At 47.2% G+C, this 16,173-nt stretch overlaps 1 protein-coding gene and 1 long non-coding RNA gene across 3 annotated transcripts in view; one reads left to right on the plus strand and one right to left on the minus strand.

Annotated features, from left to right (window-relative positions):
• Positions 1 to 16,173, plus strand: part of Plpp3 (phospholipid phosphatase 3) — a 75,120-nt gene that overhangs the window by 36,445 nt on the left and 22,502 nt on the right. Inside the window, exons 2-4 of the mRNA NM_138905.2 lie at positions 470 to 627; positions 13,787 to 14,067; positions 14,464 to 14,521. Of these exons, the coding sequence (NP_620260.2) occupies positions 470 to 627; positions 13,787 to 14,067; positions 14,464 to 14,521 (497 nt within the window). The remainder of the gene's footprint in view (positions 1 to 469; positions 628 to 13,786; positions 14,068 to 14,463; positions 14,522 to 16,173) is intronic.
• The window catches only part of LOC120102940 (uncharacterized), a 30,938-nt gene continuing 18,195 nt past the window's right edge, over positions 3,431 to 16,173 (minus strand). The window contains exons 2-5 of one of the 2 annotated variants that reach the window (XR_010051946.1): positions 6,108 to 15,555; positions 5,522 to 6,000; positions 5,311 to 5,405; positions 3,431 to 5,038 (exon numbers count right to left, since the gene is read on the minus strand). This is a non-coding gene — a long non-coding RNA (uncharacterized LOC120102940). Of the gene's footprint in view, positions 5,039 to 5,310; positions 5,406 to 5,521; positions 15,556 to 16,173 lie in introns of both variants that reach the window. The other variant, XR_010051945.1, reaches the window with a different exon arrangement.

The raw sequence follows: 16,173 nt of genomic DNA on the forward strand, positions 1-16,173 counted from the left end.
CTCCAAGTCTTCTGACTCTGATGCTCGCACAACTGCATGGAGCATGCTCAGATGAGCTTCTCAGAGCAGAGATAAGGGCCCCAGAGAGGTCAGTCTGGACACCTAACTGAATATCATCAGCCTTGGGCTTCGTTAGTTATTCTTAAAAATCTGGTATTAATTTTTATCAAGGTATGGTAGAGCTATGGAAGACCTCTCTTTCACTGCCTCTGAGTGCTTTGGTAAAAGACAAACAAACCAGAGGACAATGCCATTTTCTCTGGGGCAGTGAAAGGGGAGATGGGACTCCTATAGTGAAAGTGCCTTGGATGTTGCACAATACCTCAAACAATACCTCAAATGTAGGAATTCCATTGGTGTTTCCATCTGACGCTTGGCTAGCTAGCGTCTGCTGTAAGACGTTGCCCTTTAGTCCTTTGCACTGATATTTTCCCTTTTCTCTCCCCTTCCACCATGTGTGTACTCCCAGCGGCTCTGCCCTTCCTCATCATCGAGACAAGCACCATTAAGCCTTATCGTCGAGGGTTTTACTGCAACGACGAGAGCATCAAGTACCCCCTGAAAGTCAGCGAGACTATAAACGACGCCGTGCTCTGTGCGGTGGGGATCGTCATCGCCATCCTGGCGGTAAGTGTCTCCTTGCCTCTGCCATACTGATCTGACTTCCTCCTGTGTGGTACTGCAAAACATTCAAGCCAGTCGGCATTCGCGGCCAGCCAAAAGAGATCGACACCAAAGAGAACTTCAGTGTTCTGTCTTTCGCAGTTAATACTATTTCCAGAAGTCAACATCTACTGAGGGGTAAACGTATGAACATTCGGCAACTCCATTCTATGCTGATTAATATGCACTGTCTTCATAACAATCTTGTGGAGTTTAAGTATTGGTTTTTCTCCTCTAATGCTCACAGAGTAAGACTTAGTTCATCTAAGTGGTAGAGTTGACATTAGCTCTGGGACATCTCTTACACCACCGTCCAATCTCTAAGTCTGTAAGGCTGCTCTAAGTCTGTAAGCGGTGCTGTAAGGCTGAGTCCCGTCCTTGTCCGATAGCCAAGGTGTTTTTGTGGTCTTGCCCCACCTTTGCTGAGCTGCAGTGGCAGTGACCAATGTCCTTGCAGTTTTCTAGCCTCCTGTTTAGTTTTCCTTATGACAGAGTATTAAAGATCAAGGGTGTCTGTTGCTGATGACCGAAAAGCAACTTGGGGAGGAAGGAAGGGTTTATTCTAGTTTACATTTCCAGGTAGCAGTCCAATATTGAGGAAAGTCAGGGCCGAAACCAAAGCAGAGGCCATGAGGAAATGCTGTTTGCTGACTGGTCACTCCATGGCTTGTTCAGCTTGCTTTCTTTTAGCACCTAGGCCCACCAGCCCAGGGGTGGCACTGCAGAGCCTCCCACGTGGATCATCAATTTAAAAAGTACCCCATCGGCGTGCCCACAGGCCCAGTGAGGTTTCCTTCTCTCAGATGGCTCTAGCTTGTATCAAGGTAACCTAGAACTAGCAGCCCGGTATTAAAATACTTCACTGCTGAGTTATTAAAAACTCTTAATTGCTGAACAAGTGACTGGGTTGTAAGTATCCAGTCCAGCAGTCATGTGCTTCCCTTGAAGGATAGCTCCCCCATGAATAACCCTGCAGAAATGTGTCACACACGGACTGTGACCAGGTCCAGAATTCTTTTGAGCGCATTAACTAGCTCCTGGGAATTTGGGTGTGGCCGACCTGAGCCCTACCCTCTCTTAGTGTGTCCATTTGAGAAAGGTGATAGGGAGGGTCATTCCTAGAAGGCCAGTAGTAGGATTCGTGAGGTTTACAATTTTACAACTGTCTACTCCCTCCAACATTTTCTACATTTGTCCTCTGCCCTTGAACTCCTACAGTGTGGGTGAAAAGGAGAGGCAACACATCTGCTAGGCATCCTAAGTCCTCTAGATCCTTGGATTGCTCTTCTGTAGGGCTAAGCTTGGAGATGGAGCCTTGGGCTGCTATCCCCATTACGCAGATGGAAAATCCATAGCCCAGAGTAATTCAAGAAGAGACACACTCAGAGCCTATAGCTAGTAAGGCCTGGGGTTCACTCTGCCTGGCTGATTTCAAAGCCCCTTTCCCAGCTTTCTGACATGCATTTCAGGATGGCTAACCTTTCCAGATGAACTGCTCCAGGGGATAGGCAGTTAGCTTATCTGGCCTGGTTTGGGTTGTGACAGGTAAGATACTGGTAACACAAGTTTTTCTTGTGACTTGCTATTCTGGTTGTAAACTCTGAGACCCCCTCTTTACGCTCGCCTCCTCCCTGTCCCCATCCATAAGCCAGGCACACAATCTGAATTTGGGCAGTAGCAGGGAGAGCTTGTAGAATTCTTTCCAATCTTTAAAAGAAAAACAGCCCATTTGGCAGACTAGTAGCTTGGGAGGGTGCACTAAGGATCTCTATTCAAAAGCTGAAAAATAAAAGGTCCAATTTAGTATTGCTCCAAATTGATGGTTGTGGGAGTGAGTTCTTCTGGAAGAATGGCTTTTCCTGAAAAGGGCATTTGTTGTGGAAGGCAGGTAATTATAGAGTATTTCTTGCCGAGGTTTGAACAGGTGTTCTTGACAACCAGGGGATTGGCTAATTGAATGCTTGAAGAGAGCACATTATAATCTAGGAGTCTTGTGATAAGAACAAGTCCAGGACAGGTACATCACATGCTGTTCAGGCGTTCTACCAGGTGTTATTCCCAGCATGCCATGGGGCTGCTGGCAGGCACACAGTGGAAAGTGAATTAAACACCTTTCCAATGTAAATCAAGTGAAAGATTGGTATCAGTAGCCTTCAGTTTTCTCATCTATAAAATCAAAGCAGTGTTCACAGTTCCTCAAAAGGATTGTCACTGAAGTCAAACAAACACCTGTAAAGTTCGCCAGACAAAGTGTGCACAGCCTTGTACACAGATAGGCACAGCCCTTGCCTTCTTCTAGGCCCCCGGGTGGGCAAAGGAAATGTTAATGTCTGGAGGCTGTTCTCTCCTCCTGTCTAAATCCCTGTCAGCAGTTCTGCTCCTGCTGTGTGCCTCGCCCAGAAGTACTAACATTCCTAGTTTCTTTTCACGCCTGCTGTCTTGGTTCTGTCCCTTTATCAGGGTCACCTTGATGTTTTCCCTAGATACCCAGATTTTCTTGAAATGGTTCTGTGCTGGACTCTTCAATATAGGACAAGCAGCGATGTGAACAAAATAGGTTTCAATCAAGCCATTGCATGGTTCAGAGACACAACAAGAAAGATGCTCAGAGCAGGGTCAATGAGATGGGCCAGCAGGTGGAAGGATCAACCCCAGAAAGTTTTCCTTAGGCCTGACCTCCACGTGGTCAGTACGGCACATGTGGCATCCTCCTCTGCCAAAGTAATTTTAAAAATTCTAGAAAAAACATACATAGCTACAACAGCTGTCGTGGTCAAGAGCTAGTGTTGTCTGGTTAACATGGAGATTGTGCTGATAAAGTTCACCCTTAAAGAAACACCCAGAGCTAGGTAAAGGTATAAGCTCCCGTTCACATCCTCTCCTGTGGGGCAGGTTGCAAATTCATGAGCCTCAGTGGATTCATCTGTTAAGTGGAAAGAATATGTAAGTAGTTGTGTTTGCTAAGGTTTTGGCATGAGATCAGCACACATAGACAGACAGACAGACAGACAGACAGACAGACACACACACACACACACACACACACACACACAAGTAACTCAATGCCAGGCACAGTAAAGTTTACTCAATAAATGTTAGCCACCTTTATTACAAATGAGGACACAATGTCAAAACGAGGTAACATGACTTAGCCAAAATGGGGTCTGGAAAAGAATTCCCACTCTTTTCATGGCATTAGTTAGTTAGATCTGAGGCCCCTTGCTTCTCACTCCTCTTTGCAATAGGACTTCTACTTCCTGTTCTAGCTGCCAGTGCACTCAGCCAGAGGCACATGTCATGTGTGTGCTCCCATTGCCTATAGTGGTGTGCTAGCCTGCCCGCTTGCTTGCCATAATGGCAAGAGTAAGCCTGGAGAAAAGGGTAGTGCACACCTCAGAGGCAGATGGATAAGTCACTTTGGTATGATCAGGTCTGGAAAAGCTATACAAGTTACGGACAGCAGCAGCAGGCTACTTTCCCACTCTCCCACCTTGACTGCTGCCCCATGAGCCTGGCTGCCTTCACTAAGAATCAGGCTTCTCACCAGAGAGCCTGGAGGGACAGTCGCTGCAAGGGAGCAAGTGGCAGAGCTGAAAATCAGTTTGCTACTTAACTCCCCTGGACCCTCTGCTCGATGTCAGGTTTGTTGCAAACCGTAAGAGAAGCCTTAACTGCTTCGGATGCCCTTGATCCAGTTTGCCCAGATGCTATACAAAGGAATGGAATGGTGGTGGAGGGGATCAGGGTAATTTCGAGATGCAGGTTGTCGGAGGTTATAGAGAAAGCAGACACCTTTCTGAGGCAGAACCTATGGAAAAACCCTCGTCATTTTGACCTCTTTTTCAGATGTGTATCAGATTCTGGAATTATAGCATAATAAGAATTCCTTCCAGGCCTCACAGCAACAGTCACTACCCTGCCTTGACAAGGCTTAATGACTCTAGCAGCACCCAGTGTAGGAGCATCCAGTAAAACCCTGTGTCCTATCCAGCTTTCTTTCCTTCAGTGGTAACTTGCATTTCCCCATCGAGTGTGAGATGAGCGAAGGTCTTAATATGGCTCCAAATGCTCACCGTTCAGTAAACATAGGCTTGGTGTTTGCCAGGCTCACACCCCAACATGGGTTCACATAGATTGTTTTTGTCAAGAAATCGATGCACGAGAATGCCGTAGGTCATCCTCCCTGCCGGCCCTAAGCATGCTACTTCCCCTCAGAGAACCAGCTGTAAAAGTAGGGTGATCGGTAGTTAACGCCCTGGGTTGATTTTGGCCTTTGTATTTTGGCTCTCCCGTGTGTGATCATTGTGAGCCACGCTTTGTTTCTGCGGTGATACGTTGTTTGTGCGTACCCTCTTCTTGGTCCCTGATAGTCATCCTGGGAGAATGAACATTAAGACCTGAAACAACTGAGGCTCGAGGATGATCAGTGACTTCCACATAACTGGCAGAGTTGGAACAATTGTCAAGACTTTCAAAGTCTTAACACCTCTGCTGACTTCTGCAGGCTACCCCCCCCCAACTTCTGCAGGCCACCTCCCTTTCACTGCTCTTCAGCAGGCCTCTAATGTACCGTGTGTGGGGTATTGAAATGCACATTGTTTCAGGGGACAACCAGCCAATGCCCCATCTCAAACAAGACAACAGTACCTTCGCTTCTCATTGCCTTGTCATGGGAGTCCTGTCTAGGTTTGGTCCTTCCTGCTGGGTGACAGGTTCCTGGGAGACAGAGGCCAGGTCTTCTCCTGAGGGAACATGATAGGCACTGAGTAAACTTCAAGCAGGTATCACCAGGAATCATCCTTTTGACTACCTCCTCCCCCACCTCCCAAAATTCCCCGAGAACCCCGAGCCTGCTGACCTCTGGTCCTGTATGTAGTGTGCTGGTTTCTCTTATTGACAAGTCCAGGTTCTGTTAGCTTCAAGGGGTGGGGATTGATCCAATATGATCTAATATTGTTAGTTCAAGACGCAGACTATGGTACTTTGTATAAGTGTAAAAAAAAAATGACCGAGTATGCTTTCAATCATGGACAGAAAATCAAAAGCATTGGTCCTGAGATGCCCAAGGATCCTGTTTGTTTCCCAAAAGCCTCAAATATGCTCCGTGTGGAACAGGGAAGCGTGTGCTGTGCCACATGCAAATTTCTTCTGAAGAGACAAGAAGAAGAGCTCAATACCTCCAGGACTTGTTTATTAAGGATCAGGCTTCAGTTGGCCCACATCTGGATTTCATTAGGTCCCCCACCCCACCCCAACCTCCCTTTATCTGTAAGAGTTCTGCCAAGAAAACAAGGTTCCCCAACATTGCTCCTCATTAAAGGTTAGTTGAGTTTTCAACTGAAAAAAAGAAAAAAGAAAGGAAAGGTGAAGCTGTGCTGGCCCAGCAGTGAGTTAGTGAGAGACCCAGTCCCCCAGTTTACAATCCTCTCCATCTGTGCAATTACCAAGACCACCAACAGAGAGAGGCCACATTAATCAGTTATGCTGTCCCCTGATCAGATGGCTGCAGAGTTCTTCGGAGACCCTCTTATCCCTGGGGGCTTGTGGGAGGGGGCATCTATTTGTGACTTAACAAACAGGTATTGACCGCCTCTGTCTAGGGTTCCGTTTGTTCCCTCACCACCACCCATGTCACTCAAACTGCCTGGAAAGAGACGAGGCTGGCAGCAGTTCCCTTCTAGCTACGCACAGACCTTGGAGTTCATGACTATGTGAAATGGGTCTCTAGGATGAACTGACAAGTCTCAGTTTTAAATAACAGATCGTAGGAGTCAGAGGGGTAGATTCTGTGTGAGTCAGAGTGGAGCGGGCGGGGATAGTGTCAGATCCTTTTGTGAGCTAGCTGAGGGACTAGAAACCAGTTTGCCTTATCTTAAGTGCTCTTCAGCAGCTATATGAAACAGACGTCATTTTCCCCATTTCATGAGTAAGCGAAGACATTTCCTACGTAGGAAAGTGATTTAGTCCAAGGTTACTGTGCTGAATAAAAGTGAACGTAGGAATTAAAACCTGGGTCTGACCTGCTTAAAAGCCCAGGTACTCTAATGAAAAAAAAAAGATTTTTTTTTTTTAAAATCTTCTGTGTATTTGGAGCTATGTAGAGTGTTCTTTTTCTTTAGTCAGCTATAAAAAACATAGTTCTTAGTATTAGAAAGTTACACGTATGAAGACCAAACACTCAGGCCAATAGGCAGGTGACCACTGGTGGGAGCATGTGTAGCAGGGGTTCCTGTGAGATAACGTACACAGAGGAGACAAGCTAAGTGCAAGGCCCTAGACTCAGACACCGGTATAGGAGAAAAAGAGGAGGAGGAGCAGGAGGAGGAGCCTCACCACCTAATGTGTGTAGGAAGATGCTTGGTTCTTCCCTCATAGCACACAGTCATTGTGGTAGACTCCGGGGCCCATAAGCTGAGGTATAGAATGCGATTTGCCCTGGAAGCGTGTGGTCTAAAGGAGAGGCAAGGGTAAGACGCCAGCTGTGCTGTTAAAGCCTCCGGAGAAAGAAGAACTAGAGAAGAACTAAACGAGAGGCTCTCGGGATGAGGGCACCTTAGGAAAAATGCATGTCAGACTCTCCTACTTTGGACTAAGAAATAAACTGAGAAATCTACTATTCTCCCCTCCTGCTTCTCGGTCACCAAGTTTAGAGGCTGTGAGGTGTGCAGTCCCTGGGATCTCAGAGACAAAGGACTTTGGGAAATTTTCACACAAAGACTTGATCATCAGTTTTTAAGGCACAAGTATCTAATTATCGGACGGCTCTCAGGGCTGCAGATACTAGCACCACCCTCCTGTCTGTGGAGAAGGAGCCAGGTGTAGCTTGCCTGTTACTCCAGGTCAGAGGTGAAAACACCTGAATTTGGTGCCCAAATCAGCTGGCCCTGGAACTTCTTGAAGGGAAAGGATGGTATTTTCATCAGAGATCCTGACTTGCAGGAGAGGGGATTTCTGTAACAATAGGGGAGATTTTGCAACTCTAGGGCACTTGCAGGAATTGCAAAGCAGACCTGTTTGGCTAGAGAAACAGGGTAAAGGGCGCGGATGAAGTTCAGATAGACAAAGGAGACAGGGGCAAGACTGTCAAGGTCTCTGACGGTGAGGAATTTTCACTCCAGTTAATTGCTAGAGAGCAACAAGAATATTGTTCTAAGTTAGCGAGGTCGGACTTTTAACCATGGTAAGAATGAAGTCTGAACCCTGGTGGTGGTAATACAAGAGGAACCAAAGGGGGAAAAAATGACACAAGGGACTAGTGAATAGAAACGGGTGGTTGCGGGATAGGGAAAGGGAGAGGTCTCAAGGGGCTGGGTTTTTGTAGTTAGGTCTAGGGACACATGGAATGGGAACACAGGGATGGTGGAAGTAGTTTGGCGGAGGAGGGTGGGACTGGGTTTAATCTTAAACTTTGCTGGCTTGATCTACTGGCATCGGTTTTGTGTCCATTTGGATGAATTATCAGAAACCGGGAACAGGACTGATGGGAGGGGGCCCATTTGCCCTTAGTAGATCGCCTTCACAGAGCTATTGAAGCAGCTAAAGTCACAGCAGAGAGCCAGGGATACACTCTACGGAAGACTTATATTTACCAAGGAGAAGCCGGTGCAGAGACATTGGAAATGGAGAACATAGCTTGGAAATAAGAAGAAATACACGGTGGTACAATGTAAAGGAAACCTGAAATTCAACACCAAAGAGGACTGTAAAGTTGGCAGTGTGCAACACTCCAGAGAGAGCTGCCAGGAGACTGGCACAGACTGGCAAAGTATCTCTTCAAGGAGGCCTTTGACTGGGAGAGCTTGCCATTTGGGAAAATAATTGAAAACCATGTTCTTCAGGAGACCTGTGGGCCCAGGGCAGCCACTGATGGTTGCAGCCATAATGGGCTTCGGCGGTTTCTCTGGCCTCTTTGTCATCCGTGTGTTAGAGGTCAGACTTGTCACACCCATGAAGCCCAGAATTGCCACTGTAGCCTTAGAAATGTCCGTGACATTACAGTCTTTCCCAGGCAGCACGCCACTAAAGTGCCCAAATGCTGGAGTCAGTGGAGTGGGAATTTTCCAATCACTTACTTCTACTTAAGTAAAGTTCTGGCAGTTTCCTTCTAGCAGATGGAACATTTGGCTTCTGAGAAAATCCAGCTCTGTTCCCGACTCCATCTTGAAAGGCAGAACCCAAGTATATTACATTTTCCCTTAGCCTCAAGACTGAGAAAAAGAACGATTCTCCATCATCAAATGTTTGTTGAATGAATCTCTCCTGGTGCAAAGAACTTTGTTAAGTCACATACACATACATGAGGTATGGGGGTTAGGGGAGAGCTGTCAAGGAAGTAAATATACAAACTATGATGAGACTAGACCTGTAGGGGGTTGGTCTAGTGCTGCCTGTATTTAAATGCTAAATACTGGCTCACTACAAAAGACCTTACCTGTGTGTCTTTGTCTTCGGGATATGATGACCAGCTATCTCCAGGGACTTCAAGGAAACAGCTATATTGGTACCATTAGGAGGAACCCAAGAGTGAGGGAGAAGGGAGCTGTTAGCGATGGGGCTGCCAGACTGTCCTGCCCACCTCCCCCTTTAATTCAGAAATGACTCACTGGCCTCTCTGGCCTTCACCACTCTCACTTAGAAAGCATCTGTAATCACAGTGACCCACAGGGCGCTGTGAGAAACAGACAGCAGAGAAGCGCTTTGTAAGCTGCAAAGTGCTATGTAAATATTATTAAAGCAGAACCTCGTATAGGAACATTAGCCCTTCAGTCAACTGGGGAAGACTTTTCAGTTTCTAGAAGAGGAACTGTTAGGACATACTGTGTAAAAGTATGACTTTTCTTGGGGTGATTTATAAAATAGAGCAAAATGTTTAAAAATAGCACAGCCACTGAGTGGTGGTGGTGGTGGCGGCAGCGGTGGGGGTCCTTCTGCAATGGGCTGCTTCTCTTCTATCTTGTTTCCTGGAAAGATCAAAATCACCACACACGTATTTTCTGCTTCTGCCCTGGCAGGGTCTACTTCCCACATCCAGTTTGGATTTTTCTTTTCCAAAGAATTCTTGGGAATAAATAGTACTTTTAGGTTGGGTTTTTTTTTCCCCCAACCCCTCCTAATCACGCAAGAAGAAGAAAAACATCCAAAACCAAAATGAGTCTTGAGAAGTGCCAGGCATTTGACATATCACCCATTGAACTCCTTGCCAGCCTCACCAGGTGGATATTATTAATGCTGTTTTCTATAAGGGGACACCTAAGCCCAGACAGGTGAAGTCATGTGACTGCAAAGTATTAGATGGATCAGACTGAGACTGACTGGCTCCCAGGTTGGTACCTCTTTCTCCACACTTGCCCTTTCCTCCCCATTTCCCCTCCAGAACAGTTAACAGCCATAAAGATGTGGATAGCTGGGCTCTTTTTCACCACAGAAGACAGGAAGAGGCTCTCTCTTACAGCTGGAGACAGCTTCCCAACCACTGGCTTGCCAGCCAAGACCCGTCCCTTGCTGTCCCCTTGTAGCTTAATTGCCGTGCCTTCCTCTGTATGAGTTTCCACACTCTGGGCCAAACTCCTTAAAAGGCAGGTAGGGGAGAGTTCTCTGTCGGCCTGGCAGCCAGCCATCACCCCTAGATCTGCTGCTAGCTGCTTCAGAGAGAAATCAACATAGAAGGCATTTTCTTTTTCCTAAGTGAAACTTATCAGAACTTTGCTGACTGAGGCAGGAATGAGGGCCCCAGGGGTGGGGACCAAGCCTTTGGAGGAGGGGGTGGTGGTGCTCATTTTATGACCCAGGAATGAAAACATTGTGAATAATGAATAAAGTCCGAAAGTAGTAAATCTGAGACTCCAGAGAAGGCGAGTAACATGTCAGGGAGCGGTTTAAGCCCTCGCCTCTCCTGCAGAGGTGCGGCCCAAGTTTCATTAAATAGCCTTTAAGGGTTAGGATTACAAGAAGCCGAGTCCCCTGGTTCATAACGATGATTTATGGCTGTGTTGTCGACTCCGCGACCCTTCTGTACAGGGGATGGAGAAAATACATAATTTGCTGCTCATTAGCTGTGCAATCTGTCAGGGCGGCTCCAGAAGCCATGTGGTCCCGGAACCTTCCGTCTGCTAAATGGCTTCAGCCGGGCTGTTCTGGAGACACAACTGCTCCTCCACCATAGAAAATGGTTTCGATATAACAATAGAACTCACAAGCTGAACCCTGGGTAGCCTGCCCCTGCCTTGGAACTGAAGAAACAGTACTCTGTCATCTCCTTCTGTCACCCATCCTTCAGAGAGCCCCAGAATCCCCATCTGTACAATGGGCTTGCCTTGTGGACAGAGCTGCAGTCCAAATGCAACTACAGTTGAAAAGAGCTGTGAGAAATGGCTGTGGGGACTGACATTGTCAAGAGTCTGAGGGAGCATGCTCTCTCTTTCTCACTTGGTCTTTCCTCACTCCCAGGATCAGCACTCACAGTGCTCTGAGAAGGCCATACCATAGGAGTTTCAGAATGTTGGGAGGTCAGGGTGGAAGAAAGTCCTCAATTTGTCATCACACCTCTTCTCCCTAAAGTGTCCTACACAACAGTGTCTCTTACCTAAAACTAACCAGTAAGTCCATGCAAAAGATGCTAATTTGCTGTAGAAACCCACGTGTTCTTTCTCACCAGGAACAAAAAAATCACACAGCATGATGCTTGAGCCAGGATTTCTTTGTTTAAGTCAGTGGCCTGGCTCTGGAAACTTAGGAGCAATCCAAGGGCAGGCATCGAGTCTAGGTCCTTGGTTCAGCTCCTGGCTTATTATAGGTGGATTTTTACAAGTAACCGCCCTCTACTTTTGTCCATTACCTGTTGCCCCTGCTTGGTTAGGAAGCTAGCTCAAACTGAAGAGGTAATGACATCGCTCTTACTGAATACCAAGTCAAGATTCTGCAGATAGAGAGGCTGACCCTGCCCCAAATTCCCCCGGTGTGTGAGGACTCCCACCATGGTTACTTGATACTCATTCAGTGGCCACCCCCACCCCTGCACGTAAACACACCTGAGTGTGATTTATAAATAATCAGAAGGAGTCAGCAGGCGAGACTGTGGCAATGGACATCTGGAACGTGTTAGCCCATAAGATGCCATAGGGTAAAAGAGTAAACAGGTTGGAAGTGGGAAGTAGATCAAGGATTCCGGGAAGAACGTTGGATCGAGAATGAATGTTCCTGGGTCTAATCTTTGGGCACAAGTTAATTTGGGCCCCAGTCTCTTTAGCACAGAATGGTTGCCTTTATTTCTGACCTGCCATGACACTCGGATTTCATCTGTTAGGAGTTATCAGAGGGACGGACCTTAGCAAGGAATAGGGGACATTTCCAAGTCCTGCGTCACCAAGGATTGATCCCTCTCCTGCTCCCTGACATTTGTCTGTTCCTTCAGTGAGCATTTCTGAGCACCTATGAAGAATTAAACATTCTGCTTTCTCAGAGAATAGCTAGGCAAGTATGCTGACTGGACCAGCTTTTGACCATCCCCGTCCCTGTAGAATCCTCAATGTCATCTGGAAAAACACAGCCCATTTGTCAACCAGGGCTCTTGTGTCAGCGAGCGTTGCCCCCTCTCCTGCTCCTGCTTGTCCCTGGGCCCAGCTGCTATGTTTATCCTACACACTATCCTTCCCACACTTTGGGGCCTTTGAGGATCCAGATTAGCCTCATGCCTTGATGCCTTGCCCCACTGTAAAGGAATAATAAAGGAACTTCTGCAAAGGAGTGCCCTGGATGTGCCCATCTATTGCTTCCCTTGTGGATGTGAACGTATCTGCTCACTGAGAGGGCAAGTGTGGTCCATAATCCTTCATGGGAGGAAGTGTGAAAGGGACTTTTGTGGTGAGTGATGAGCTGACCATCACTGCCCCTGGCCTGGGGTTGCAACCAGGAAGTGGCCACAGCTGTGCTGAGGAGTTAAGAAAGGGGGAGGGGGCACTGCACTGCATGGTTGTGCATCACCCAAGCAATTTGGTCCAGTGACAGACGCTACCCACATGTGCATCACCAAAGGCAATTTGGTCTAATGACAAAAAGATGCTGTACACAGTCACCCCTTACAGAGCGGCAGCTGGCCCATGCTTACTGGAAAGCCAGGCAGTTTGAGCAGCAGGAAGACAGTACATTGTTGGAAGAGCATGTAAAATAGCCTCCCTCTTTGGCTCTCAAACCTAAGGAGAAACCCGGCCTGATCAAGGAATTTAGACTCCTAAAGGAACAGTGTTGAACGTTTCTTGGCTTTTATTTAGGTGTTTCTCTTAGTTTTTGAGACAGAGTCTCACCGTGGAGCCCTATCTGGCCTTGGTCTTCTGGCCTACGCCTTCCAGTGCTGGGATTGTAGGTGTGTGCCACTGTGCCCAGGTTAGACCAGTGTTTTGTTTTTGTCATCATACTAGTATGCTGAAATGTCAAATAATAGAAATAAGAAATAAAAAGCCGGGGTTGGGGATTTAGCTCAGTGGTAGAGCGCTTGCCTAGCAAGCGCAAGGCCCTGGGTTCGGTCCCCAGCTCTGAAAAAAAGAAAAGAGAAAAAAAAAAAAAAGAAATAAAAAGCCTCTCTTTCCATGACTCAGCACATTTCCACTCGTATCATCTTGCATAAACCAGTGACTGTGCAAAGGCGAGCGGCCTCCTTTTAGGGGGAAGGAGGTTGAAGCATGAGAAGCTTGAGAGGTTTAGAGCCCAAGTGTGTGCAGTAGGTGGCAGAGGCTGGATTCCCTCGGACCTGGCTGAGGTATTCACTGTGGACTGTGGAAGCGCCCATCAACCCTAGCACCGAAGTGGGACCTTCTCCAGAGTCAGTGGTACTAACATTCCTTCACCACATCCCAGAGCCCTAAGATTTGCCTACGTGGGTCCCCTGACATGTGACCACTCTTAAGCGGTCAAGTGATGTAAGGGTTTTTTTAAAGAAGGGAATGGCAGCGATGTTCACGTTTTGAATGTTCCCCTCATGTTTATGTGAATATGAATACTCAAGTGGGGAATTAGGATTCTGTAGATTGTTACCTTTTAGTTAAATACTGAATCTATTCTCCTGTGTCACTAAGTGTGGTCTTTGAGGATGCCTCAGTCCTCCCTAACTCCTTCATTGGTTTCCTTTCAGATCATCACGGGGGAATTCTACCGGATCTATTACCTCAAGGAGAAGTCCCGATCCACCATTCAGAACCCTTATGTGGCCGCTCTCTATAAGCAAGTGGGATGCTTCCTTTTCGGCTGTGCCATCAGCCAGTCCTTCACAGACATCGCCAAAGTGTCCATTGGGCGCCTGAGGCCTCACTTCCTCAGCGTCTGTGACCCTGATTTCAGTCAGATCAATTGCTCCGAGGGCTACATTCAGAACTACAGGTGCCGAGGAGAAGACAGCAAAGTACAGGAGGCCAGGTAGGGCACTGCCCCCACACAGACACAGCAGATACCCATCTTGACACAGTGCAGTTTGGCGAGCGCCTACTGAACACCCTAGGTTCTGGGCTCCGGTGTAGATGAGAGAAGGCATCGTACCTACTCTTGAAGAGCTCACAGCCAAATGACTGAGACAGATGTGTAAATAAATCATGGCACAGCAGTGGTAAACCCATTCATTCATTCTCTTGTCTATTTATGTGTGCCTGCTACGTTCCAGGCATGTACCCAAAGCACTACCGAGGGTGCGAAAATGAATGAGATTCCATGTCTGCTGTCAAGGTCAGAGTCTAGAATGGAGGACAGACGAGTGAATACTGGGGATGTGAACCCCTGTGAATACCGTCCTTTCATGGGCTTCTCTTGTTTTTGCAGGAAATCCTTCTTCTCGGGCCACGCCTCCTTCTCCATGTTCACAATGCTGTATCTGGTGGTAAGTTTCTATCCTCTGACGGGAGCAGAGCTCAATCCTAGTTTATCCCCTTAGCCGTCTCTGAGGACATAGTTCATGTGAAATCCTTGGGGAAAACAAAAGATGAGCCGGGAACATTAAGTTTCATCAGAGCTCAATACTGCCTCAACAGAAGACCCATTCCTTTCTCAGCTTTTTCTAATTTTCAGATTAAAAATACCGTTCACCCTGCTGTGAGGTAGAGACTGTGGGTTCATTTTGAATCTATAGAGCACTCACTAGAAGGCACCTGAGGAGTGTTTATGGTGCAAGCACCACTTTCTGGAAGGCCGAGGACACCTTTGTTATAGATAGCACACTATAGTGGGAGAAGAGAATCCAGACGAACGTCAAGTTTACAGTAGCACCAGCAGTGCTGTTCAGATTCAAGGGTTCCAATCCCAGTGATCCCTGGCATTGGTCACCGCATGGGTTTGTGTCCATAACTGTATGGATACTGTGTGTGGCAATCCTATGGGGGTCAGAATCAGATCTCTTCCACCCTTTCCCAGGTTTCAGGGACTGAACTGAGGTCATCAGGATTGCTTCTGTTGCCAAGTAGCGAGTGGCTTTACCCTCTGACCCATCTCTCTGGCCTTCCTCATCTCCCTTGCTGAGAGCGATTTGGCTTTTTACAAAATAACTTCCGTGTCAGGAGGATGTGTATGAAGTGCAAAATGCATATTCCTGTTTCCTGGATCCGGAGACAGTAAGAAGTGTGTCTGAGTTCACTTGCCTTGGGGGCAGAGATATGATTAGGGTTCACACGATGGTCTTCTCCGGCAGCCGGCTTCCTTGGACATGCCCCACGGTGCAGGTGGGCGGCCTCCACCGCTCCAGTTGCCTGGTGGACAACAGGCTGCTCACTTCCCTTTGTCAGTTAAACGTGGCCTTCCCTGCCGTTCCTCACTTTATGAGTGAGATCTGGAGCAAAAGCACTTCCTGCATTCAGCTGTTCGGTGGAGTTCAGATGGAGAAGGTGCACAGAGTTCAGACGTAGCCCCAGAGAGTGTTAGCTGTTTGGAAAAAAGAACATTTTGATTTCAACTTACTTAAGAAACATAATTAGGAGTTGGAAAAAAAAACAACTGAGTTTGTTTTTATTTTGCTTTTCCCCTTCTCTCTTCCAAGTTCAAAGGCCTCTGGCTTCCCATTACCCAGGATGCAGTGCTAGAGGGTGGGCCCCAACCTATAAAATCATCTGACCTGGCTCTCACTTATTCTTCCTCCACAGCGCTCCCCCTCTTCTTTTCCTTTGCTTGTTTTTGTTTTGCTCTTAGAAAGGATAATTTAGCAGATATTTAGGGTTTCTGTTCCATGTGTGTATTTTACCAGGGCTGGAAGCAATTTCACAAATGTAATTTCAGTATTTCGTGGAAGTGCCTAGGAGAATTGTGTGTGTTCATTTGCCCCTTGATTCCCTTCATTTTATTCCAAGAGAAAAATACTGAGTTCTTTTGAAGCCAGCACTGGGTAGGGTGTCCTTTGCAGTGACCCAGAAGGTGTGTGCTGTGTTTGGGATGCAGGTCTGAGGGGCCTGCTATGTGCCAGGCACTGTGTGTACAGCCCACAACAACACGCTTGCTTCTCTTTGTAGCTTAGAGGCTTGGCTTTGATTTTCTTGTTTGTGAAAC

This window comes from Rattus norvegicus, chromosome 5 (assembly GCF_036323735.1).
Source record: "Rattus norvegicus strain BN/NHsdMcwi chromosome 5, GRCr8, whole genome shotgun sequence".
NCBI lineage: Eukaryota > Metazoa > Chordata > Mammalia > Rodentia > Muridae > Rattus > Rattus norvegicus.